Source organism: Clupea harengus, chromosome 4, assembly GCF_900700415.2.
Source record: "Clupea harengus chromosome 4, Ch_v2.0.2, whole genome shotgun sequence".
NCBI classification, from domain to species: domain Eukaryota; kingdom Metazoa; phylum Chordata; class Actinopteri; order Clupeiformes; family Clupeidae; genus Clupea; species Clupea harengus.
Genome location: NC_045155.1, coordinates 17039950 through 17065037, shown reverse-complemented (window position 1 = coordinate 17065037; position 25088 = coordinate 17039950). Strand labels below are relative to the sequence as shown.

Genomic DNA, 25088 nt, shown 5'->3' with positions numbered 1-25088 from the left:
TGAAATGCTATGATGGCAATTACATGCACAAAAGACACTTATTCAAGAGTGTGTATGACTGAAAAGTAGGGTAGAGAGTTTGTTTATGGTGACAGAGAGATGGAGGTATGTCAGTTTGAGGTCAGGGAGCCATACATTAAAGGCTTTCAGTCTCTCTGGGTCCAAGCCCTCTGCGATTTTGTCACTGTCGTCGTGGTCGTCGTGGTCATCATCGTCATCATCCATGGCCTGGGCCCGAGCGGACGTCAGCTCCTCGGCACACGTGCTCACTTCAGTCTTCACCGAGTCATAGCTCCCTGAGCTGTACTGAGGAGACTGAGAGAGCACACACAAACACACAAACACACAAACAATGCATTTGAGATGAGAGACATGCACACACATTTAGAAAGAGAGGGGAGGGGGGAGGCAAGCACATCATCTTAACTAAGGCCAACGGGAACAGTTATGGCATAAGCTTTGTTCCTCTTGAGAAAATTACCCTTGATGAGGAATGAGTCAACAGGGCAACGTCGTTTCTAAACCCCGAAATCTTAATGCCAAAACACTGTTTAACTCATAGAAGCTACTGTTAAGCATGTTCATCTACGATTCATCGTAGATGTGCATTTGGGCATGAAAGCTGTGTTTTGTCCCTACCTTGTTGCCATACTCTGTCTTGACCGGGTACTTCCTGGTGGGCTCGGCGTGATAGGGCTCTATGGTCAGCCCCCCTGAGTGGGGGGGCAGCAACCTGTCCGTCACATTCCCGGGATGCTGGTCTTCAGACGAGGAAGAGGAGGAAGTGGTGCTGAAGTCCAGTGGAGCTGCCACCGTCCCGTTCCCGTTCACCTCCCTGTACGGCAGAGCCCCCTCGGCGGTTGTCACGGCAACCACCCCAGGCACCACTGCAGCGCCCGCCGGAGTCAGGGCGGGTAGGCCATTGGCGCTGCCATTCTCCGAGGATGAGTCGTCTGAGACAGAGAGAAGAAGAAACGCACAGATGGTGATTATTACATACATTTTCACCCCAAACCTTCCTGTCTTGTCCATGTTCTCCTATCTATCTACTGAAAGCCACACATGATTACAACTTGCAAGCGGGAACCCGGCTCTCAGGCAGAGAGAGTCCCTGAATAATAAGCACACACATTTCTACTACTCATACATTTTTCAGGGGAAAGTTCCTGTTGGGTAGTAAGACTGGCTGGTTTAAGACAGCGCCTGAGTAGCAGTTACTCAGGGGCATGTTATTTTCCAACACACAAAGGGAGAAGTTTAGACCCCGACAGGGAGGAAAAGGGAGGAGATGCACCTGCACCACGCTGATCAGCTTATCTCTCAACCCCGGAATGTTCCACAACAGAACCAAATACTCAGACAGTAACAGTGCTGGTAAGCAAAGAGGAACTCAAATCACACTTTTTGTCTACAAAATTAATTCTTCATAAATGTCCATTATGCTTTTCCAAATTGTATTTGTATACTGAAACACATGGAACACATTTACAGTATTGCAGCCATTCATCAAAAAACTCAATTCAGTGAATTTGGAGCATTACAAATCATGTGTGTTAATCTTGCTCTTGCGTACATCTGAATTTCTGCAATGATATTATTATTAGGTCAGCAATGAGAGGGAGAAGTGGAAAGGAAGTGGAAAATGTGTTTATGTAATGGCCATGCATGTATGTATGTGAGCATGTATATACATCTATATGTGCTCTGTGTCTGCGTCCATGTGTGTGTGAGGGGGGAGGGGAGCCGTGCCGATGCTCTAGTTTCCAGCGCGGTGCTGAGCTGTCAGCATGTGTGTAGGAGCAGGGGGGAGGCAGCATCAGGGTCAACTGTCAAGTACTGTTGACTAGGAAAGGGGGGGTGGGGGCAAGAGAGGAGGAGGGGGAGAGGGGTAGAGGTTAAGACTGAGTGGGAGTAGAAGGGGGGGTTAGTAGGGGACAGTGAGGGGGAGAGAGAGAGAGGGGAAAGAGGGGGAGAGAGAGAGAGAGGGGGTGAGAGAGGTAGAGATAGAGAGGGGGTGAGAGAGGTAGAGAGAGAGAGGGGGAGAGAAAGGTAGAGAGAGAGGAGAGAGAGGTATAGAGAGTGAGGGGGGAAATGGGGGGTTGGAGAGAGTGGCAGAGGGGAGAGGGAGGGTGAGGATGGGGGTGGAAGGAGGTCAGTTGACCTTGGAGGGGAGGGGGGTTGGAAGAGAGAACGGGAGAGTGTGGCAGTGTATGGCACACAAACCCTCACTAGCGATAGTGCGGTGACAAGACCCAGTCCCCTGATACACTTCCAGCACCCCTCCCAAACACACTCCTATCTGCTAACCCCCTTCTGTTCTCAGCCTCCTGAAAGGCAGCCAGTTTAGATCCCCTTACAGAAGCGGGCCTCTCTGGCCTTATCTCTGGGGTTCAGAGTCCCTCTCCTCAGGACCACACAGTGCACACTACAGGTGTACACGGATGTCATTATCTGTATCTCTTCAACCAACACAATAATCTGTCTCTGTCTCTGTATCTGGGATAGAAGACCAGAAGTATACTCCTTGACATTGCAATTGTTGTATTGTTGTTTTATGAACTGTCTAAACTCCACCACCACCCCTCCCCTTTAACTTAAGGGATATTTAACAATCACAAACTGAAAAGAATGTTTTGTAAATTGAAAGATTTGTATTGGAAAAATAAACTATTTACAGTAAAGATATTTAGAAAAATATCCTTCAGTTGAAGAGAATAATCTTAATTCCAATGAATTAATGCTGTATTTGCATTTCTTGATGTGTTAGCGTGACTTCAGTTTGCAAGGCCAATTACTACTTTACAACAATAGACCACATTGCTAGCTTCACAAATCAATTGTTGGCAGCTGAACCTTTTGCAGTCTGTTTAAATACTTCGTAGGGTGTTTCTAGTTGCTAAGTCAAAATCCCATGAAACCTATGGCTGATACTTACAGCACGTTACATCTTACACATACACATATATGGTAGAGGTAAAACATAGTTTTTTTCAATATACTGTTTTGTTTCATTTTTTGAATGGAGGAAATGAACACATACAGATACAAACTGCAGGTTCTAAGCTCCATTTTGATGTATAGGTTGCGGGGGTTTGGAAGAAATCCAGCTGCCACTCCAGGCTTTTGTGTCGCCTCCTCCAAGATTCAAGAGTTTCCCTGAGTGATAGCCAGGAGCAGTCAGCCTTCAAACCCATGCCTGCTGAGCGCTGACTTGGTGGGGACGACTACAGAATATAGGGATCACTTTTCAATAATGTGTAGTAATGAAACAACTAGTTAGTGAAATCAAAGTCCTATGTTGCAAACAGAAAGGGCATTTCTATCTTGTGGCCATCCAAAATGATATGAATCAATTTGAAGAAACATAATGGCTGACACACAGACATGTCAATCATGGAGCTAGCTGTTTTCCCCCTAAATAATAACGGCAACTTCAAGTAGAAGAAATATCAGTTTCCAACGCATTATTTGTGCTTGCCAGAATAACGGATTCGGATTCGGATTCGGGTACATCCCTAACACACATGCACAGATTGGAAGGACAGATGTGAATATCAAATCTGGGGATGGGCCGAAGGAGATATGTGCGGTGGATGAGCTGAGGTTTAGATGGAGGATAAAGACTCTCTGCGGTACAAAGCCTGCCTTCAGAGACGGACAAGATGGAGGCCTGGATAGATAGACAGTGAAGGGTCTGACCTGGTCATACATCCAGTCACACATTTCTGAGAAGCGAGGGGAAGGCATGTCTATAGAAGACTTTTGAAGGTTCCACTCAAACCCTGATGAAGGGCTCTCTGGCTATGAGCTTTCTTGCCATTTTCAGAAGCAGCTATTTTCCAGCTTCGGAGAACCCTTCTCAGGTTCTTCAAATGTCAAATGATCCTTATGCTTGTGAAAATCATGAAGTGAAGTGTAATTTATATTTTATGTATATACTGGTTAAAATGACAGATGAGATATGAAAAACTGACGTTTTTCACTTGTATAATACTTTCATTTATAAATAGCTGCGTGCGGTATGCTATCTCTAGACATGGTGTATGAAACAGTTCCAAGATTAATCTTTAATCAAAAATTAATCAAAGATTTGAAGGGAAAAAATACCAACAGGTATTATTTAAATGATTCCACAGAAGTGTTTTGTTTAATCATTTAAAATCTTAACACATACGCACACACACACACACACAGAGCTTCCTGCCCTGCAGACTTCATTACTGTAACATATAGTGTAGAGTGAAGCCCTGTTTGATGTGCGTTAGCGTATGAGTGTAGCCCTGTTTGATAGTGTGTTAGCGTATGCAAGCGAATGACAGTGACCCCTGACCCCAAACTCCTGTCTCTCCTCATTACTCCACTGATCCACTGAGCCTGGGGTGCTGCTTAGGCTGTCAATCAGGGTCTGAGCCCTTCTGAGCATGTGCAGTAGTGCCCCAGTCCACTCCTTCACTTTCCCCTGGGGTGGGGAGGGTTGGTTTGGAGGGGAGGAAGGGTGGAGTGTATGTGTGTGTGGTCGGGTGGACCACTTCCCCAACTCCCCACCCACCCACCCACACTCCACCCGAAACACCCACCCACCCACACTCCACCCTATCCCTACCCCCTTCTATGGGAGATTACTATGGATTAGCCCACTAAGAAGCGGCATAAGCTGCTCCCTGTGCTGTAAGTCAGCCTGCTAAGCAAACCCCCCTCCTCCTGCTCCTGCTGGACCCGTTATTTTACTGCCCATTGGATCCTCACTGTGCCCCCACCCCCACCCCCACTGCACCCCTACGTCCACCTCCAACGTGTCCTCCTGCCCTGGGGCCGGGGGATAAATTAGCAGTGCCCTAAATGAACTGAAGCGCTCACCATTTACAACATACATAAACATACAACATTGACCAGCTAGCTGTATGTTGTGTGTATATGTTAGTGTGTGTAACCATATTTAACCAGTTTGAACACGTCTTTATGCTTTTGCGTGTGTGGATCTGATGGTGTGTGTGTGTGTGTGTCTGACCATACTTTTTAATGATGGCTTGTGGGTGTGCATCCTGTGTCTGAGTGGATTGCTAGGTGTGTGATTCAGAATCTATGTGCATATTAGTGTTCTGTTTATGTGTGTTTGTGCATACACACACGTGAGTATACAGTGCCCCTCTGTGTGTGTAAATACACCGCCTGCCTTAGGATCCACCTCTTTGACTGCAGACTAGTGTACTCTGTTTGCTGAGTCAGAGTGGGTTGATGTCAGAATGTGTATCTGTTCTGTATATGTGTTTTTGTGTATATGTGTGTGTGTGTGTGTGTGTGTGTGTGTGTGTGTGTGTGTGTGTGTGTGTGTGTGTGAGTGTGTGTGTGTGTGTGTGTGTGTGTGTGCGCGTGTGGGTGTGTTTGTGTGTGTGTGTGTGTGTGTGTGTGTGTGTGTGTGTGTGTATGTAAAACCAGCCCAGGCAAAAGAGTGAGTGAGAGAGCAATAAAGATGGTATAAGTGTGTGTGTTGTTTTGTTGTTTCCCCCTCTGGGCTCAACCAAAAGCATTTAATTGTGTGAGAGGCGGATCCTCACCATCCTCCTCTTTGATGGCGGGCTGGGGGCTGTATCTGGGCGGGCTGGGGTGAGGCGCGGCGGCGGCGGCGGCAGCCAGAATGAGAGCGGCGACTGGAGCTGGAGGTGGAGCGGGAGCGGGAGCGCGCTCAGCAGAGACCCACGCCGGCTCTGCCATGTCCATGTCTTCACTGCTCACCGAACTGTCATCCTGCAACACGACAGCACAACAACACACAAACTTTACACAACTTTTGGACATGACGGTGAAACCCCACAGGACCCATGAACAAAATTGGAGGTGAAGGTTTTGGATTCTTCAACACAGTCCTGCATTTTTGCGCCCCAATTTCCAATCAACCTTGCCGCTAAATTCAACACACAATACACACTTTTCTTCACTAGTGAATAAAGGTTACACATTCCTCTGACCCAGGATCAGGTTTAAAAGAACATGAGAGAGATTTCTGACTTTCTTTGCGTTTTCTTTCTGAATAGATGTCTGTATAGATGTTCTTTGCTGTCTCGCTCAATTTTGTTCAATTCTGAGAACATTTGTTGCTGTTGCTGCTGCTAACTTTCAACCTTGAATACAATTCATCCATTCAGAACACTACAGTACAAGGAAAGTAAAAAAGAAAGAGAAAAAGGAAAAAGAAAGAGAGGACACAAAACAAAGATCGAATCTCCAAGAGAAGAAAGAAAAGCCAATGCGGTGACTTCAGGTCTGGTCTCCTCAGAGGCAACCTTGATTTAATGTACAGTGCTGTTTGAGTTTTTGCCTTTGGTCATACACCTCCAGAAGGCATTGTCTTGTCTGTGTCTGTGTGTGTGTGTGTGTGTGTGTGTGTGTGTGTGTGTATGTGTGTGGGAGTGGTGCTTAATGAAAATTGACAAATTGATTCCATGGCCAAAGAAGTGACAAAGTGTGAAGGACAATGGCCAGCACTTGCCCAAGTCTGACCCTGAAATTTCACTGCAAAGATTTCACTACAAAAATGTATACCCTGTGTCTCTCATCTTCCTTCTGTTGTACTGCGGTTGTTAACCATCCTCTTCCATAGAATGATCTAATTTTAGACAGTTTCCAGTTCAATAACTCATACACTGTAGCACCCCCAGCAAACCGTGAGCGTAAGAGGCTGCGCATGTGTTGGTGCAGAAGGTAAGTGAAAACCTCATGTGGCTAAATAAATGCCCTGTGAACAGCCCTAAATGGCCCTCCTCATTTGTCTAACGCTTGTCACTCTGGCCGACCGTCTAGTGGTGGGGCGAGACAGATATGGTCGGCAGTCTTTTAAAATAATAAGCCATCCAGTGACATCCGTCATCGGAACACGGCTGAGAGTGAGGGGCCATGAGAGCTCCCGTAACAGACCGCCATCAATCACCCGCAAAAGAGGTGTGGGGGTGAGAGGCGTGTTCGAATTACCTGTGGCACCAGGCTTCAATCATCTCCCTCTCAGGGTCTTTTATACTTCACTTTACATGGGTTCTCGGTTCGGGCGCTGAGGCAGAGGGAAGGCTGCGTTTCTGTAGCCATTTTTAATGTGCCAGAGGAGGCCTGAAATAGTCTTTTATGGCAGATGACGGGTGTATTCATTTACTTACAATGTCAAATGTGTTTTCTCTCTGTCTATTTTTCTCTCTGGTCCTATTTCTGTCTCTCTCCACATATTGTATTGTATATTGTATATGTATTTATGGATGAAATCAATCCAATTTCATATGGCAATGGCAAATAACTTAGTTGTATATGTGTTGTACATGTGTATGTAGTTGTATATGTGTTGGATTTAGTGGCGAGTCACATAAAACAAATTAAAAAAAAACAGTGATGACCTAGTCTTGACATATTTTTTTATTTGTCCCTGAATTTCACTCATTGTTTCCAAGAAATCAGTGGAGACTGACGTGTTTATATGAAGTGGAGACTGACGTGTTTATATGAAGAGCTTCATAAAAATGAATCATGTTTCTTTAGCTGACACATGTTTACTTTAACTGACGATATAAAGCACAATTTAACACACTGTACCAGAGACCCAATTTAACACACTGTACCACAGACACAATTTAACACACTGTACCAGAGACCCAATTTAACACATTGTACCACAGACCCAATTTCCTCTGAAAGAATAAAAACAGCACCAAATTCCCGTGCCAGAAATTCCTTCATGCACATGAGCATGCACATCTTCCTTCAGCAAACAACAGAACAACACCCTTTCCAAAAAACACATCTGTAATTCCCATCAGCGTCCGACTTCAGACACCCTCAGTGTTTACAGTCTCTGCCTTCCTGAGGAAACACCAGAGCCCGCTCTCGACATTCCAAAGGCCGGGAATGGGAAGACGACGAGGGAGACGCGGAGAGGGAAAAATCACTCCCTGTTAAATAATAAGTGACTTGGAGCGCTGCTATTTTTACCAGGCTGGAGTAGGGACCCCAAAGATGCTCAGCTGAGCGGAACATCAACACGAGTGCTGGGGGGGTAGGGGCATGGGGGGTTGGGGGGTAAGCAGAAACGGGCTGATGGGCTAGAAGCAAATGGCGATGCTGGTTTGAAAACACACCCACCAACACACACACACATATAGTGTCATGCTTTGGGAGGGGGCGCCTATATACGAGTGCATGTATGCGTAAATACCCTCACATAGACACTGACATATATGCTGGCTGGCGTCTGGACATCCCCCTACAGTGCAGAATTGCATAGAGGAGACCCGGACCCTGCCTGTATAATACTGAGGGACCTGGCTTATGTACGCTAACCCATTCATGTTTGGATAATAATGTGGACTCACAAATCTGTGTGAAACATCCATATACACATACACACGCCTTTAATCTTTCATTTCATGGGCAGTGTAATCTAAGGACAAATCTGCATGCGCATGCTGTACACACACACACAGACACACACACACACACGCACACACACACACACACACACACACACACACACACACACACACACACACACACACACACACACACACACACACACACACACACACACACACAAAGAAATAAACACGCAGGGTGGGGAACAGGGACTCTGTAGTTCATATGCACACTCAGGGGTGAAAGCTTTGAGGTGCTGAGGCCAGTAGTGAGGTTGAGACAGATTGACGTGCCCTGACACGAGCCCTTAGTGAGTGGGTGCAGTGTCACTCCTGGACCGATCCATTCATTCGCCTTGTCCCATTCATCTATCTTTTCAGAATTGCAGCGACGGTGTTCCCCTCTCTCCCTGTCAGAGAGTGGGGATGAGGCCCGTGTTTGACAGATAGCGGTAGTGATTATAAACCTGCCATCTGGACGTGGTGCCACCATCAGAATGCAATCAGTCTTAACACGTCGACCTCCCCTCCTGATCAAACACACATTTGCACCCCCTTCCTATTCAACCCTCTGAACACCAGCGTACATTACCACAACAAACAAAGCCAGAGGACTCTCGTAATGCAGAACATCAAACAGACCCCTGAGGACAGAATCCTGGTACTGAGGTTGTCCTGACGTCCTGTCTTCTTTGAGCGATGCTACGCTGCTAATATAGCTTGTCTTCTACATTGTGGTTCTTAATCAAAACCAGTCATACCCCCTAATGAATCCTGCCCTGTTCCCATCTCCTCTCTCAGTCAGCTATGTACCCCTCACCCACCCCCCTTCACTCCCTCTGCATCGCCTCAGCTCCTACCCCTGCCCCCACACCCAGTAAAATGTTCTGAGGCTTGGAGTATCGAAGCCCCTCTTTAATGCAGCTACCCCACCCCCATCAAAGGCACACATAAACACACACGCCTAACGCCATATGCATACACAAGCACATACACACACACACACACACACACACACACACACACATACAAAAAAGATACATACACAGGCACACGTAAAATCCATAGACACTTCCGCACTCTATCCCCCCTTGGTGCCCAGCCCTCCACTCCAAATCAGCCCCCACAAACGCTGGCGGCTGATGTGACTCACGCCCCTTCATACTTCACCAGGGTGAGGACAGGCGCTCTCTCATGGTTACCATGGGGACTGAATGGGATGGTGGGTAAGGGTTCAAAGACCCTCCCCACACACACTCCCAAACTAAACATGAGGGGGGGGGGGGGGAATGGCCGCTGTTACACACAGTGGAAATGTATTCCCCTACTGCACAGAGAGCTCTTGATGCAAACGTCTGTAACAGTTAAGGGATGAACATATAAAGGCATGCAAGGCCTTGGGAAAACAAAGCATAGCTATCAGACTTCTCTGACGCAGTGATGGCTTTATGTGACTGGAGTTGCAATATACCATATCTGTCCAATGAGGATGACTGCTGTTGCATGGAAGCATGAAGCGTGCATTCCGCTGTTGATTCCTTGTATCGGTAAAGCTTACTGAACAAAGTCTTCCAGTCGAAACATAACAAAATCAGATTCATAGATTGTCATTATGCATTTTAAAATACACAAGATCAGCATTTAGTCTCCTTGTCAACTAGAGTGTTTAAATGTCACTGTAAGCTTCTCCTGGTTGTATAATGTAGTTTAACTAAGTAATGAAGCCTGTTAACATTCAGTTTCAATTATGTTTGATTTTATTTCAATTCAAGTTTACTTATTTACATGGTAATTAACAATTAACATCATCCAAGGCACTTAATAGAGCCCAAGACCCAGGCAGGACCCTATCACTAACACTCATACTATTCTCCCTATACAGTATATATTCTAACACTAACACTAATACAGTATATATTCTAACTCTAACACTAATACTATACTCCCTATACAGTATATATTCTAACTCTAACACTAATACTATACTCCCTATACAATATATATTCTAACTCTAACACTAATACTATACTCCCTATACAGTATATATTCTAACTCTAACACATTCTAAGTGGGGTACCTGTAGGTTGCTGTGGGTAAAAGTGCCTGCTAAATGACTAAATGCTAATTCATTTATAAATAAATATATTTCATGATGCTGCAGTTCCACCCCATCACTGCAGTTGATTAACAACAACACAATACTAGCGACAAAGAGTCAGTGTTCCTGCTAATATCAGAGGCCTGACGTAGCGCTACTCTCCAGCTGACAGAGCTATTGTTGAAAATGGTTTGGTTGATGCTTGGAGCAAAGTTATACTATGCCCAACATGCCAATCAACCGATGAGACACATGTACGCTTTGATTCACACAAACACACAAACAGACACCCCATACAGCGAGCTAATACGCATATAAACAATCAGTACATTCACACACATTCTTATTGTAAACACACACACACACACACACACAAACATATATATATACACAAGCTCACGCATATTCACACACACACACAGAGCTCCATGTAAACACAGATTGAGAGGTCTGAGCACGTCACAGCCTCCTGGGAGACAGCCTTCCCTCTGAGCTTTGTTTAGATGCTTAGAGGTGGCTCTATTAGGCAGCAAGTGGGGCGTGGCATAATGAAGAGCATGAGCGAGGGATGGGTTAGGGGAGAGGAGAGGAGAGGAGAGGAGAGAATGAAAGGGAGAGGAGGATGGCAAGAGGAACAGAAGTGCAGTGTCAAGCAAAATGACATGGGGACTTTGAAGTCAAAGGGGAGTGGAGCATCAGTGTTCAAAGAAAGCAAGGGGTGAGAGAAAGAGAGAGAGAGAGAGGGAGAGAGAGAGAGAGAGAGGGAGAGAAAGAAAGAGAGAGAGAGGTGAACAGGGAGCGAGAGCTATGAGGAAGTGGGAGTTTTGGAGGAGGTTTTTTTGAGGTGTGACACAAGTACAGGGCCTAATGTGATAAAGACACACTGACGGGAGGCTGAAGGCCGGGTGAAGGGAGGTGAGGGGAGGTGAGAGAGAGGGAGAGATGCGGGGGAAAGGGGGATCGGCTGGTAAACGGTCTGAAGAGCTGAGAGGATTTAACACAGAAGCTGCTACTCCAGCTGCTCAATCCAGACCAAAAGAGAATGAGCAAGGGGGGGGGGGAGAGAGAGGGATGAGAGAGGAGGTAGGGGAGAGAGGGAGATGATGAGCGGCAGAGGGTGGGGTGGGATTGGGGGGGGGGGGTCGAGTGATCAGAGGAGGAGGAGGGTAGGGATGAATAAAATGAGACAGAGCGAGAGAAAGGGAGACAAGGAGGGGAGTATAAGGAAAAGAGAGTTGACAAGAAACAAAAAGAGAGTAAGGGAGAAAGTGAAAGAGAGAGAAAAGCGAAACATAGTGATGTCATTGTATTTACACTTACATTAAGCCCTAAAGTGACTTACAAGTGAGGCACCACACAAGCAATGGCAGAAAGAGACATAACAGAAAGAAAGTAAGACACTTGGTTGTAAGAAAGAGGAGGGGAAGTGAAGGGGACACAGGGGGAGAAGGAGAGCATTCCTGATAATGCATTGCACTGAGTGTTGTGGTCTGGTCTAATGGGGGCGATGCAGTGTTTTTTAACACTGTGTTTTTAAGAGCGTTAACCCCTGTGTATGCCTGCAGCCTGGTTCAGTGGAGCGGAACGGCCTGACCCTAATACACAACCTCTGACTCCTACCAGCGAGGCAGCCACTACCCGACTGCTCCTCAACACAGCAGATTACAGCTACAGCCATCCACGGTGGCATACCTCCTCTTTCACAATAAAAACAGCTCCAAAAGCATCTCACTCAAACATTCACACACACAGTCCAACACAGATCGCCTATTGGCGAAAAAGAAACACACCCATTACAACACAAACATGGATTTACTCCAACCTAGTCTCCTCTCTCCCTCCCTCTCACTGACACTTGCGATGCTCAGAAGCTATCCAGCCCTTAAAGCATGCATGTAACTGCACTGCAGTCAACTCTGAATAATTTCAAAGCTCGTTTGCAGGTAGCACTTGACGTGTGAATTAAGTGAATTTTAACACCTAAACCGCGGGCCAACCGCTCCACTTTCTGACTGATCAGCTAAGAATTAGGAATTTGTCTGTGCAACAAAATCCGCATAAATGCTGATGTAAGCACCGACCACAAGAATATGTTCAATAAACCTGAAATTATGTATTCAGCCATAGGCTATACAGTTAGTACATCTGATGTTAACCAAACACATGTAAGTCCTATAGTTTATTCCATTAATAAATTCTAAGGTCAAATAAGAAAACAATACAGTCACTATAGTAAAAACAGAGACTGAGTGAGGTTAGCCTAAAGGGTAAACTAATACGAACTAATCCTGGTCGGCCGGCACAATTAAAGTTTCCGCAAACACTAGAGGACAGTTATATCCGAAGTGCTCTTGCAGAAGAGTATGCGCCGTATTCAGGGGGCTAGAACATAGATCAATTCAAATAACTCTTTAAAGGTAACTAGTAACAATGTATTATTGGGTGGGGAGGGGATCGCACCAGTGAATGCAGGCTGGGTGTTTAGGCAAAAGGTCAAGACATCACAAATAATAGTAGCCTATTGAAATTCGTCAAATATTATTGCGGAGATATAAACAATAAATAGCCTACTGCCATTGTCCTGCTGCTTCTGTGGTAATTTCGCCTACTAACGAAACAACCCGGATCTTGACTGAAAACTGCTATATATTTGTATGTCAACACAGGCAACCTTTTTCTAGCTCATACAGTAGAAATTACATGAGCGGCTTGGTGCTTACCTTCAGAACCTCGTGTTGGTCCCGGATATATTTTCTACGCAACGTCTTTCACGGCGATAGCCTACTGTTCTTGTCTTTACACCTCCCTAACCGCACGGTAATTTTAGACAATATCCTGTCAGTGTGAGAGACATTGGACCCTGGGCGTCTCTCCGGACTTTCAGTTCCGAAGAAGGAGGCGGGGCTTACCAGGCTGACGTCATATATACAATGCCATTGCCCTCAGTCGGTTGAATGGATGCCTATGCACTTGATTGACAACTTTGACCCCCTCCTCTAAACTCCCCGTATCCACTTCCTTATTGTTTAGAGGAAGCTTTAGCTGCAGTTTTTTACCACGTCATATAGCTCCCCCACTATGAACAGTTAATTCCTATGCATGCTGCTCTCTTCTTTGCTTTGAATAGTTAGAGACTATAAGCTTTTCTTTTTAAACCTTTTTTGTTCATTTTGAACAACCTGCATAACTGTGAATGCAGTTTTGCTGATGTTGATTTGTTTTGAGTTTTGTGGATTCAAACCTGAGACAAACCTGACAAAAATTGACACATAGGCAAATGCTGCTCTCTAGTGAATTTATCAGGAACAGTCCCTCTGCCAAAGATTCTCCACAGTAATGTTTGTGTTACCATTCAGACCACGTTCAGTCGGTTGAAACCCTTTGTCATGTTGACCTTCGCACATCAAGCCTTGACGCATGTGTTTTCATATGCTTGTGTGATGACAGGACAACACATAAAGGTGCACGCCAGACTCCACAGTGATTAATAATAGGCTACATGTTCCATCAGAACAACTAAGAGACAGGCACACAACAGGAATTCCATCCCCCTAAACACTTCACTGGCCTTTCCCTTACTTAACAAGGCTGATCTACAGACACCCTCAGCACATATTAGTTGCTATTTCAGGTAGTTATGGTTGCTGGGGCAACCCATTTACCTTGCTCGCCATACACTACATCTCACAATCCGCCTATAGATACCTTGTGGAATGTTCAGACTGTATGTGTGGAGAGGTGGGAAATAAAAGAATGCTTTATTTTTCTGAAGTGCTGCTGAAATCTTTCACAAACCTACTGCGATATGTCCAATATGGTGAAGTTTTTGTTGTGATGAAATGTGTTGCATTATGTAGGAAAGCTGTATGGACCGCTATGTTTTGCTTGTAAAATGTTGACTGACTGCCTGAAATAAGAGCAGTGGATCAATTTTCTCTTTAAAGTTTAATCAAAATCATGTCTATGTATATCCAAACACTACCACACTGTATATCCAAACACTACCACACTGTGATAAGATGAAACAGTTGTTACCAATGGCAACCGTAGGCAGAGTTTACTGAATTTAACACACTAGGCGCTTTTCTACTGCAGGAACTTGCTGTACTAGGGGGGCGGCACCTTTAGGCAGTTTTCCTGCAGGAACCGTCTCTTGTAGGACCTGTTATAGGGTTTTGGGGGAGAAAATACATACTCCAGAGGAGCCCTGAACTTGCCGGCTGGCACTTACAATAATGGTTGATGCTTATTGGTTAAACTCGACAGGAGTCAAAGACAACAACAAGTACCATTTTTAAAACCATCAAGTATATTTTTTTGGCCAGACCTTACACTGTGATACAGTGAGCTTATGGAGAGTTAGCATGTTGAGGTCACTGTCACTGCCTGAACATGTAAACATCAGCTGAAATATAGGCTTTAATTGATCAACAGTGGTGCTGGTATCGTCACTGATCAAGTAATTACAGCTGCCATAAAGCCATTTAATTGAGTGTTAGCAGCTTTAGAGAAAACTGAAACTCTTGACCTTGGGGTAATCCTAACGTTATCAAAAAATGCTCTGGCTTAGCACCCTAATGTTGGTGCTGCCTGGCAGTTTAATATTGGTGCTGCCGCTGGTTATTTTGAAGTGCTCAGAATAGATGTTGCGATTGAAGAGCAAAGTCTACCAGCAAGTCTAGTAATGGAAACAGAAAGGCTGAAAAAGGCTGATTAGAGGGCCGCTCTTGATAATGTTTGAGCCACCTGGGATGGGTGGAGTTCCTGCAGTGGAAAAGCGCCTACTGGCTTCAGCGCTCTCTATGACTTCCCATTGTCTATAATGATATGTTCTTTTCCTCTGTCTATGACAGCATGTACTTTCATATCTACAAGATTCAGACTGGCCAGGGCGCTAAAAGTGCAGTCCTGAGGTAACAATGAAAGAATAATGCTTCCTGATGCGTTGTTCAGCACCTTTAGATATGATTTGGGGTATATTCCTTATATATTTTTTACATTCTCACCATCACCATTATCATTAGACCACACTGAATTAGACCTGAGCAAAACCTGCAGCACAGAAAATTCTACCTTACCACCACCATCAAATATTTATAGACAGTCCAGCCGTCCTTCGTCACACCATTGTGTGTATTTCTTTAGTGCCTCTGATCCAGCCCCACCATGAACAGTGGTCTCCAAACATTCAAGCTTTGGAGCATGTTGTCGTGCTTACGCTCTGTCACACACACAGACACAGACACAGACACAGACACACACACACACACACACACACACACACACACAGACACACACACAGACACAGACACAGACACAGACACACACACACACACACACACACACACAGACACAGACACAGACACAGACACAGACACAGACACGAGTAACAGGGGAGAGGCAGGCAGCTAGCTTACCTGCTCGTTGGCATTCATGCATTGCAGTTTCATCTGTTTCAGGTAGGTGGCAGTAAGAGGCATGTTATAGTCAATGAGGTCTGGGACCAGAGAAGTGGGGCGGTCATTTTCTGTAAGGGGGAAAAAATGCAAAAAATATTAGGAGTTTTTCTTCTCACTCGTCAGGTTGCGTGCTCAGCCCACTATTATACACTCTCTACACCCATGACTGTACTCCCTCCTGCCCATCCAACTACATCTTAAAATTTGCAGATGACACAACAATGCTTGGCCTCATCTCCAACAACGATGAGGCTGTCTACAGGCAAGAAGTGGGAAACCTGGCAGTCTGGTGTTCTGAGTACAACCTCAGTCTCAACATAAAAAAAAAAAGAGATGATCATTGACTTCCGGAAGTCTGCCCAGCACAATCACCATCTCCCACTCCACATCAACGGTGAAGAGGTTGAGCGAGTCACCTCTTTTAAGTTTCTGGGTCTAACGCTGACGGAGGAGTTGTCCTGGGACAACAACACAGCTTCCGTCTTGGGGAAAGCCCAGCAACGCCTCTTCTACCTCCGGAAGCTGAGGGAAGGACACCTTCCTCAGAGACTACTGAGCAACTTCTACCGCTGCGCTATAGAGAGTGTGCTGACATACTGCCTGAACGTATGGTTCTCCAGTTGCACAAAGGCGGAGCAGGCAGCCATCCAGAGGCTGATTAAAACAGCGGGAAGGATCATCGGAGCAGAGCTGCCCGACATCTATTCCATCTCCTCCTCCCGTTGCCTGCAGCGTTCAAATCGCATCCTCACGGACCCTTCCCACCCTGCCCATCATCTGTTCCCGTTACTCCCGTCAGGGAAAAGGTTCAGATCCACAAAAGCACACACCTCCAGATTGGCAAAGAGCTTCTATCCTCGTGCAGTAAGGCTTCTCAACAGCTCACCCCAAAAAACACCTCGCCCCCAGCCCGGCCCGCCCCGCCCCGCCCCCATGGACTGCACTCTAACACTCTACCCTGCAACTATTGATGCACCTCAATGTATATATATTGCTTTTTTTTATTTACTCAGGGATATTTATGTATCTATTTATTAATTGTTATTTATTATTATTTAGCTGTGGCAGTTAATGTCCACAGCAACTTAAGTTTTTAGCTGTCTGATGCTGCCTCGTCTGTCTCGTTGTTTTTGTGACAATGACAAATAAAGTACTTTGAACAAGTATGAAAGAACAAATGTTCAGTTTCTCTGGTAACAAACTAAATGTGATCAATATTCAAACTAATATTTCAGTCTTGATAACCACATTCTTCTTCAACAGGCATAAACAGGGAGTTTTCATTCTAAAGAATAAATTCCTTGCTCATTATTTATTTATCAAAGAGCGGATAAATCAATGCAATTCCAACATTCTAGTTTCAGAAGCCTGCTTTACTCCTAAATCCAAGTGCCCTGTTATTCCCCGTAAAGCCAGTTTCCAATTACTCATTGTATCTTCTATTGAGCCTCACTGTTAGAGACTACACTAACTGTAAAAAGCACTTCTCAAATACCCTTATTAAAAAAGACAAACATACATTTATGTACACGTTTTTTTATATATTGATCTATAATTAATACATTTTTTCAGATGCTATGGGAGGCAAATGTGTAACAAAGGATATAAAATGATCATCATGATAGAGCTGCATTCCTGACAGTACAGCGATTCTGCATGCTCGTGACAGCTGCTTCAGAGAGCCGTAAGTCTTGACACCCCTCTGCTGGCGTGGCTGAGAACTGGGAGCTGACTGACAGGAAGAGTCCACTGGCCAGGTATTCACTGGTCAATCATGTCTCTTGAATAATGTCTCTTTGTAAAATTACTTCAGTTCAGTTTTGCTTCATAAGAAAAAGACTACATTTAGCTTATTTACAAGAATGTTTTCTTCTTTTGTATACAAGCATAGGAGACTAGACCTGTCTAGAAATCCTGTAACTACTAAGTAACAGACCAGTATGTGGAGACATCATAATCAAAATACTTGAAGTGGACTCTCATCTAAGAGGGTAACAGTGCTTGGAAAGCAACAAGCCTGTCTGATATTTAGTATTCTCTACTCTGGGTGTTTCACTCTACCCTCTCTCAGTCTCACTCCAGGACATGAGGTTCTACTTTCACTTCCCCTCTGATCTAGATAGCTGAAAGGAAGTCCTGAAATGTACTACACCACAGTCCTATCACAAGTGGGCCACTTTGGGACATTTTTTACATATCTTTTCATCAAAACTCTTAGCTACTTAAGAGGAGCACATGAAGTTGATGATGGGATACTGTGCACAAATCACAGATTTATAAATTCAGAGGCAACCTTGAAGTGAAGAAGTAAGCACAACATTATGAATGTCACAATCCTTAGGTGTGACTGTGTTTAGAATGTCTTACATAATGATCCTAAATATGATTTTAATCTTTTATATGTGAATGTTATATGTGTTGTGACTGTCCCACAGTATATATATATATATATATATATATATGTATGTGTATATATATACACACACATATATATATATATAGTAAGTCACTCTATATATATATATAGTAAGACACTCACTATATATATATATATATATACACACACATATATATATATATAGTATATATATATATATATATACTGTATATATATATATATATATAGTGAGTGTGCTTTACATGTTTTGTAAATGTTGTAGTGGTCCAAGTGAGTCTCTGACCTTTGAACTCTGCAGTGCTGGGGTTGATGTGCATCCTCTTCTGGCATTCTCCACAGCTCATCAGGAAACGGGTCACAGCCTCTCTGGGTAAGAAGGCGTATGTCTCCGCAATCTGCATCCAGGGCAGAGATGTGATGGTAACACAATGAGACAAAGGAAGGGGAGTAAGAGGAGTTATGAATGATAGGAAGTGGATTGAGATTGAGTTTGCCCCCCTAAATATTTCAGTGATTGATCATTTGGATGCTTCTATTTGAGCTGGTCCAGATTCTTTCCCTAAGAATCACTTAGATAAAATATTATTAATGTGTTTATGCTGGAACATGTGTTCACTATTCAGGAACAGAGACAAAAGAATGGCAAGGATGCGCCAAGACTGTAAGTGCCTTTGCTTCTTCTCCTTGACCTCATCAATTTCAAATCAAAATCTATAAAATAGCCTTAGCCAAAACCGTGTCTCCTCTGCACCTATCTTGTGTCTCTCTCTGTCCCTATCCCTTCTGTCCCTCTCCCTCTCCCTCTCCCTCTCCCTCTCCCTCTCTCTCTCCCTCTCCCTCTCTCTCTCCCTCTCCCCTCTCTGTGTTTCCATCTCTCTCTTCCCTGCCGGCATGTCTGTGCCGTACGTGACCTTCCCACACGCACAGACACACACACACAGAAGAGAAGCCGGACGGCCGAGGGGAGCATCACGGATGCGGTCTTCTCCCTCCGAGGCCTCGGGCGTAGGGATAGGAAAGGCCACCCAAAGATGAGCCGCACCTCCGAGAGGGACACTCAGCACCCCCACCCCCTGCCCCCCCCCCCCTGCCCCCCTGTGCCCCCCACCCCAAAGCACTGTCTGGTAGGGGTAGGGAGATGAGACGTGACAGGAGGTCTCTGCAGGGCAAGAGGCAACACAGGGCTTAACTCCAGAGACCCAGAGAGTCCCACAGGCACTGGAACCCTCCCCATGCCCCCGCCACACACCCATGCCGCTGTCCTCTGGACACAAGCCTCCCCTTCAACTGTTCTCAGTTGCTTACTTAACAAACATGAGGCCATCTCCTCTACCCCTATCTTTTCCAGCTCTGTTATCAAGCTTGCTTAGATGAGATACAATATCGTGTCTTTGTTCACACATGGGTTCATATCCTCAAGCCCACAAAACATTAGACCTTTATACTGCCTACCTCTGGTCCTAAAGAGCCCAATTGAACTTCTTGGGGCTGGCGTGTAAAAATGTATTAATGTAATCACTGGTAATTGCTTTTTATTTACAGTGTTCACAAATTCCTTGCAGGGCAATTGTAAACATGGGAGGTCTCAGGGGGAAGCATGCAGTTACACAAAGCTGCCAGTAGAGGGGGCATCAAAGAGCAGCAGGCCAGGAAAGCTGGGAGCAAGATGTGGGTGCACAGGAACTGTACATGATTTGTCCTCCCAAACAGCTATGTCTCACTGCAGGCAAGCTGCTAAATGGGTTTGGTTCCGACTGGGTCTTAATTGCCTCACTGAGGCAGCACATGGTTTGATTGGCATCTCCCTGAAATACAGTTTGGCTTGTATTAGAAAGAAGGAAAACTGTATAAATCTGTGCATAAACCGTGTGTAAAGCACAGACAGCATCTTGATTGAGATTATGTGTATTTTGTCTTTCCACTAAATTCTTACAGTGTTCAGACTCCAGGTCAGGATGCCGAAATATCCAATAACACCCAATCACAGATAATTACAGCCTATCATGGCCGGTTGAAGCCACATCAAATCAATCCAATCACAAGCAATCACCACTTGTCACACTTTATTACCACAAGTCACAACCAATCAGAGAGCAGAAAGTTTCGGGTTTTCTTGGTCCCCTGATGGACACCAGTCTAACAGGTCTGCTGAGGTTTCCCTGAATGCCAAATGTCAAGAAAACAGACCTATCGGGCCTGTAATTGCTTTAATTAGGCGATTAGCACAGTGTTTGGCTGGAGTTATAACCTGACACCTGCTCTCCCACAGTGACTAAGCACTACACTGGGGACACAAAGAGCCTTGAGGCATTGGCCCCTAGGATGTTCCATCCCAACCTTTAGTCTCCCACCTTGTTATTAGTTATATGGGTAACCGAATCCCTGGGACAGACACAGGTACTTCAACACCTGCTCGACACGAGGCAGTGGCATCACACATCAAAAATATAAACGGTTGTGAAAAAGGAAAACAGGTTTTGAGCGTCCAATTGAGCTCTCTGCCAGTCCTGGCCTTTTCAAAGTGAGACAGGCGGGTGTTTCATAGCCCCGCTCCTGGCACCACCACGGGGAGAGGAGAGTCATTCATTTACTTCACCTGGAGCTCATTCTGTCGTCAGTGCTGTAGTAGCTTGTGATAAGTCACACTCAGTCTAACATGATTTAGAAGGGGGCAAAAAGCAAATCATGAAACCAGCTGAGAGAAAAGAGATCTGACAGTGCCTTTTTTTATCCCTCACATTCATGCCAACTCACAAAATGCGAGCCAACATGATAGGGCTGGATTGCCAAACACTCTTTTTTTTCTTTTTCCTTCTTCATAACGGGCCCACGAGCTTAACTTCCTCAAACTCAAAAAAGTGTTTACAACAGTCTACCCCCTCTCAAGTAAGAGAATCGTACACAATAAAGTCATCTTATTATTTACTACAGAATATTCTACATACAGACCACCATAGATAGACCACTCTCTGGCTGCAATATACTGTAGATAGCACAATTCAGTGCAATCAAAAACTGATTTCCTGCACCACTGATGCTGCAGAAGTAGAGTCTCTATTGTTGTTATTATGTATTATTGTAGTTCCTTCACAACTTCAAGGTGACACTTGATGCACAACACTTTCCTTCTAATGGAGTAGGCGGAATTGAATGTCACTGACAAGATCAAGCTAGATAAAGATTATTTGTACACTCAATACACATTACCTTTCCCTAATTGTCATTATTAAAGGCATTATTTATATTTGATTAATTTGTCAATGACAATTTTAAGAACTATAATATATTTTAATTTGACTACTTTAATTTGAACACTATGTTGCCAAAACAATAGCAAAGAGCCATTTTGCATCCTGACTTTCTGTTGCGTTTATTCCAAAATATGGACCTTTACAGATTTGTGAGTATCTTTCCATAAAAACATGTGTTATTTAAATGAAGGTTGTGTAGGGCACGTGATTCCTCACCGCCTTGTAGGTCTTCTTCTGGCCCGCATGCTTGGGGGCTCGACCAGGATCGGCCCCCATCTCCACATGCATGGCATAGATGATGTCGAAGAAGTCCTCCACCACCGCCACTCGCTTCAGGGAGCTGTCCTGGGTCGCGCTGCCATCTGAACACTGTAAAAGGGGGAGGGGCAGAAGGTGACAGGAAGTTAATGAGCCAGTGTTACCTCCGAGAAGCCAGATAACCACAAGAAATGGCCACATAGCACAAACTAGGGGGTTTGCACAAGAAGAATGAAGAGAGTAGAGAAGTGCAATGGCCAAGAGTGTCAGTATAAGGAGAGCTTAGAAGGGGGGGAAATATAACAAATGGATGGCCTTTTTGCCAGATACTTATGGGCTGAGAAATTTTGGCATAAGCCTTTCAGAGCTGCAGCAGAATACTTTTTTTTCCCCCCTCGACAAGAACTAAGCACACACTCTGCTGAGCCACAGTGAAAGTCTTGGCACCTTTTTTTTCCCCCACACAGCAAGCTGTCTGCCTGATGTCACAGCCCTCTACTGTAGCTTTCAGGAGCTTTGCTTCGTTAGAGCATCTCACTTTCCCTGCCTGTGATGCTCGACTGGTCCTCAGCTACACCAGGCGCTGTGGCTCACTGGGATGTTGAAGGGGGAGACCATCCATTCTGAGCCCCGTGGTTTTGGCTTGAAACCACCCTGAGAGGCTTTCCCCTCTCAAAATGAGATTTCACATGCAACCCAGCGGGTTGGGCAACTGCACTAAGGATCCATTCAAAACATGCAGGAGATTTGAGGAAGCCAAAATGATACAACGGGCCTCCTGCTGTGTTTAGAAATAACACCTTGGTGGGCAACTGTAAGAGTGCAGCTCCACCTCCTGCCACCGTCACCCCCCAACTCTGCTTTCCATACGGCTGACCCCGTCACCATGGAAACTAACACCAGGTGTGCAGGGCAGCGGGTCATGTGACACCTGGAGGAACTCAAATTGCTACGACAACAGCCTAGCTCCCCGGACCCATGTGAGCATTTTCTGTTACCTGCTCAGTGCTGGGCTTTTGTTTCTTTCTTCTTTCTTTCCTTTGTTATATTATCTTTGTTATATATGTTTTTGTTTCACAACCGTCTGTGTTTCCTGTCCCCATGTGTTTTTTCTGTTTTTTGTTACATTTTTTAGTTTCATTTCTTTAGTTCCTGTTTTCTGTCATGTCTCTTTGTTCTCTTGCTTCCTCTATTGAAATGCTTTCAAACCCCCCACCTCTAGGCACATCACGAGGAGGATATATCACTCGATGAAAACCTTGATTAAACATTACTAAAGGAATACCAAACATACTTCCCAACTTCATAAGTATCATAAGTATACTATTGTCAGGATGAGGTAAAGCAACTTTAGACTTAAGAACAAACAAATAAAGGACTTTAGAATGGAAAAGGCCAGTACATGGCATGATAATTACCCAATATAAATATTAAGTGGGAAATGTATTTGTTGTCTGTGTCCCTAATAGGCAATGAGAGTTTGTGTGTCAGGGGAAAATCCCTTGAGTGGAATGATCCCTAGATGTCCACGGGACAGCAGCTCAACGGTCTTCCCCTCTCTCCCTTTTATCTTCCTCTTTTCTGGTTCCTGGAGGAACCTCTATCCATTCCCCTGCTCTGCCATAACCACACTTTATTTTCCTTTCCCTGGCTCCACCTCTATGAAGACATTTTCTTTTTCTTTCTTTCTTTCCCTCCCTTTATCTGTCCCACTCCCTCTTCCCTTTTCCTCGCTCCCCTCTCCCAAGTGCCAGGTAATGAACGTTGCTATGACAACTAAAACCAGCACACAGAACGGGTTTGCTTTAATCCGGCCCTCTCCTCCAGCCACTCTCTCCTTGTGTGTGTGTGTGTGTGTGTGTGTGTGTGTGTGTGTGTGTGTGTGTGTGTGTGTGTGTGTGTGTGTGTGTGTGTGTGCGTGCGTGTGCTCCCTCTGCTCTGGCTAATTATTTTTATTTCATGAATAGAATACTGTATTGGTATTATTAACAGTTCATTCCAGTTGCAGTAGTGGGAGTGCTAGTGGTAAAACTGAACAGTTTTCATCACCCAGCCTCAGCTCATCTGCATGGCCCTTATCCTGAATCAGCTTTCTTTGTTCTCTCTCTCTCTCTCTCTCTCTCTCTCTCTTGCTCTTCCTCATTTTATTAAAACATTGCAGAGATTATTCTTCTTCAACATACAAAAAACTAGGCAACTACCATAGATTATACAAAGGAAGGAAGCACAGCTTGGGGAAAACTGGCATTTGACACTCCCTGCCCCGTTGTCAATATTTTATATCTCAAATCAGTGATACGTACACGTACGCAGACTCAAACGCAAACACAGGCGCATAAACAGACACACAAAACTGCTAGCCATCCCCTGGTTCAGGGCACATCACTGTCCAGAGCAAGACTCTGGGTGACTAATCTGGGCCATGAGGCTGCGGGGTGGGGGGTGGGGGTGGGGGTGCTGGGGTGGGGCGGCAGAGGAGGAGGCCTTCATGGCTAGCAGCAGAAAGCCTCCAGCACTGCTGGCTTAGAGACGGGACACTGTCTGGGACAAATTTAACCTCCCCCAGCGAAGAGGGCCCCGACTGGGGAAAATTATTAATAATTCCCCAGTCACTGGCCGGTTCATGATCAACGATGCTGTCAGGGGCATATAATAACACTCCTTTAGCGGGCCAGCCTCCCCACCTCAGACAGTAGGCTACACTAATAAGGGTCAGGGAGAAAAATTCACCAGATTACAACGGGGTTGAGGGTCAGCCGTGAGCAGGGGTGAGCCAATGAGATTTTAAACCGCGCTAACAGGGATCGGTCCATTATAAGGTCTACGCGAGTGTAATTATGACACCTTGCTGTGTCTGTTTGAATAACCTGTGTGTTTAATCATTAAACCACACTACCGCTAAAGCCTCGGAGGAGAACAGCTGTTCAATAGCCCAGTGAATATGTGCTTTCCTGGTCATCGCGTCGTTTTAAAGAGGCGCGGCAAAATGTCAGCGTCGGTAATCACCATTTCCTGTGGCAGCTCTCACAAGGCAGGAGTGCCCTCCTCACTCCCAATCCCTCTACATCACGCCGCTCTCTTTTTCTCTCCCTCTCTCCACCTCTCCAAATCCTGCAGGTCCTTGCACTCACCAGACAAGCCATATTATGCTACACCCATCCCTCTCACACGTCTCTCTCTCTCTCTCTCACTCTCTTGCTCTCTCCGTCCTGCTCCAAACAGCTCTGTTGCTAGGAG

At 45.1% G+C, this 25088-nt stretch overlaps 1 protein-coding gene across 2 annotated transcripts in view; it reads right to left on the bottom strand.

Annotated features, from left to right (window-relative positions):
- The window catches only part of nol4la (nucleolar protein 4-like a), a 42091-nt gene that overhangs the window by 5447 nt on the left and 11556 nt on the right, over window positions 1–25088 (bottom strand). For both annotated transcript variants that reach the window (XM_031566445.2, XM_031566444.2), the window contains exons 2-7: window positions 21810–21962; window positions 18626–18737; window positions 15903–16012; window positions 5556–5745; window positions 640–953; window positions 136–315 (exon numbers count right to left, since the gene is read on the bottom strand). In XM_031566445.2, the coding sequence (XP_031422305.1) occupies window positions 136–315; window positions 640–953; window positions 5556–5745; window positions 15903–16012; window positions 18626–18737; window positions 21810–21962 (1059 nt within the window). The remainder of the gene's footprint in view (window positions 1–135; window positions 316–639; window positions 954–5555; window positions 5746–15902; window positions 16013–18625; window positions 18738–21809; window positions 21963–25088) is intronic.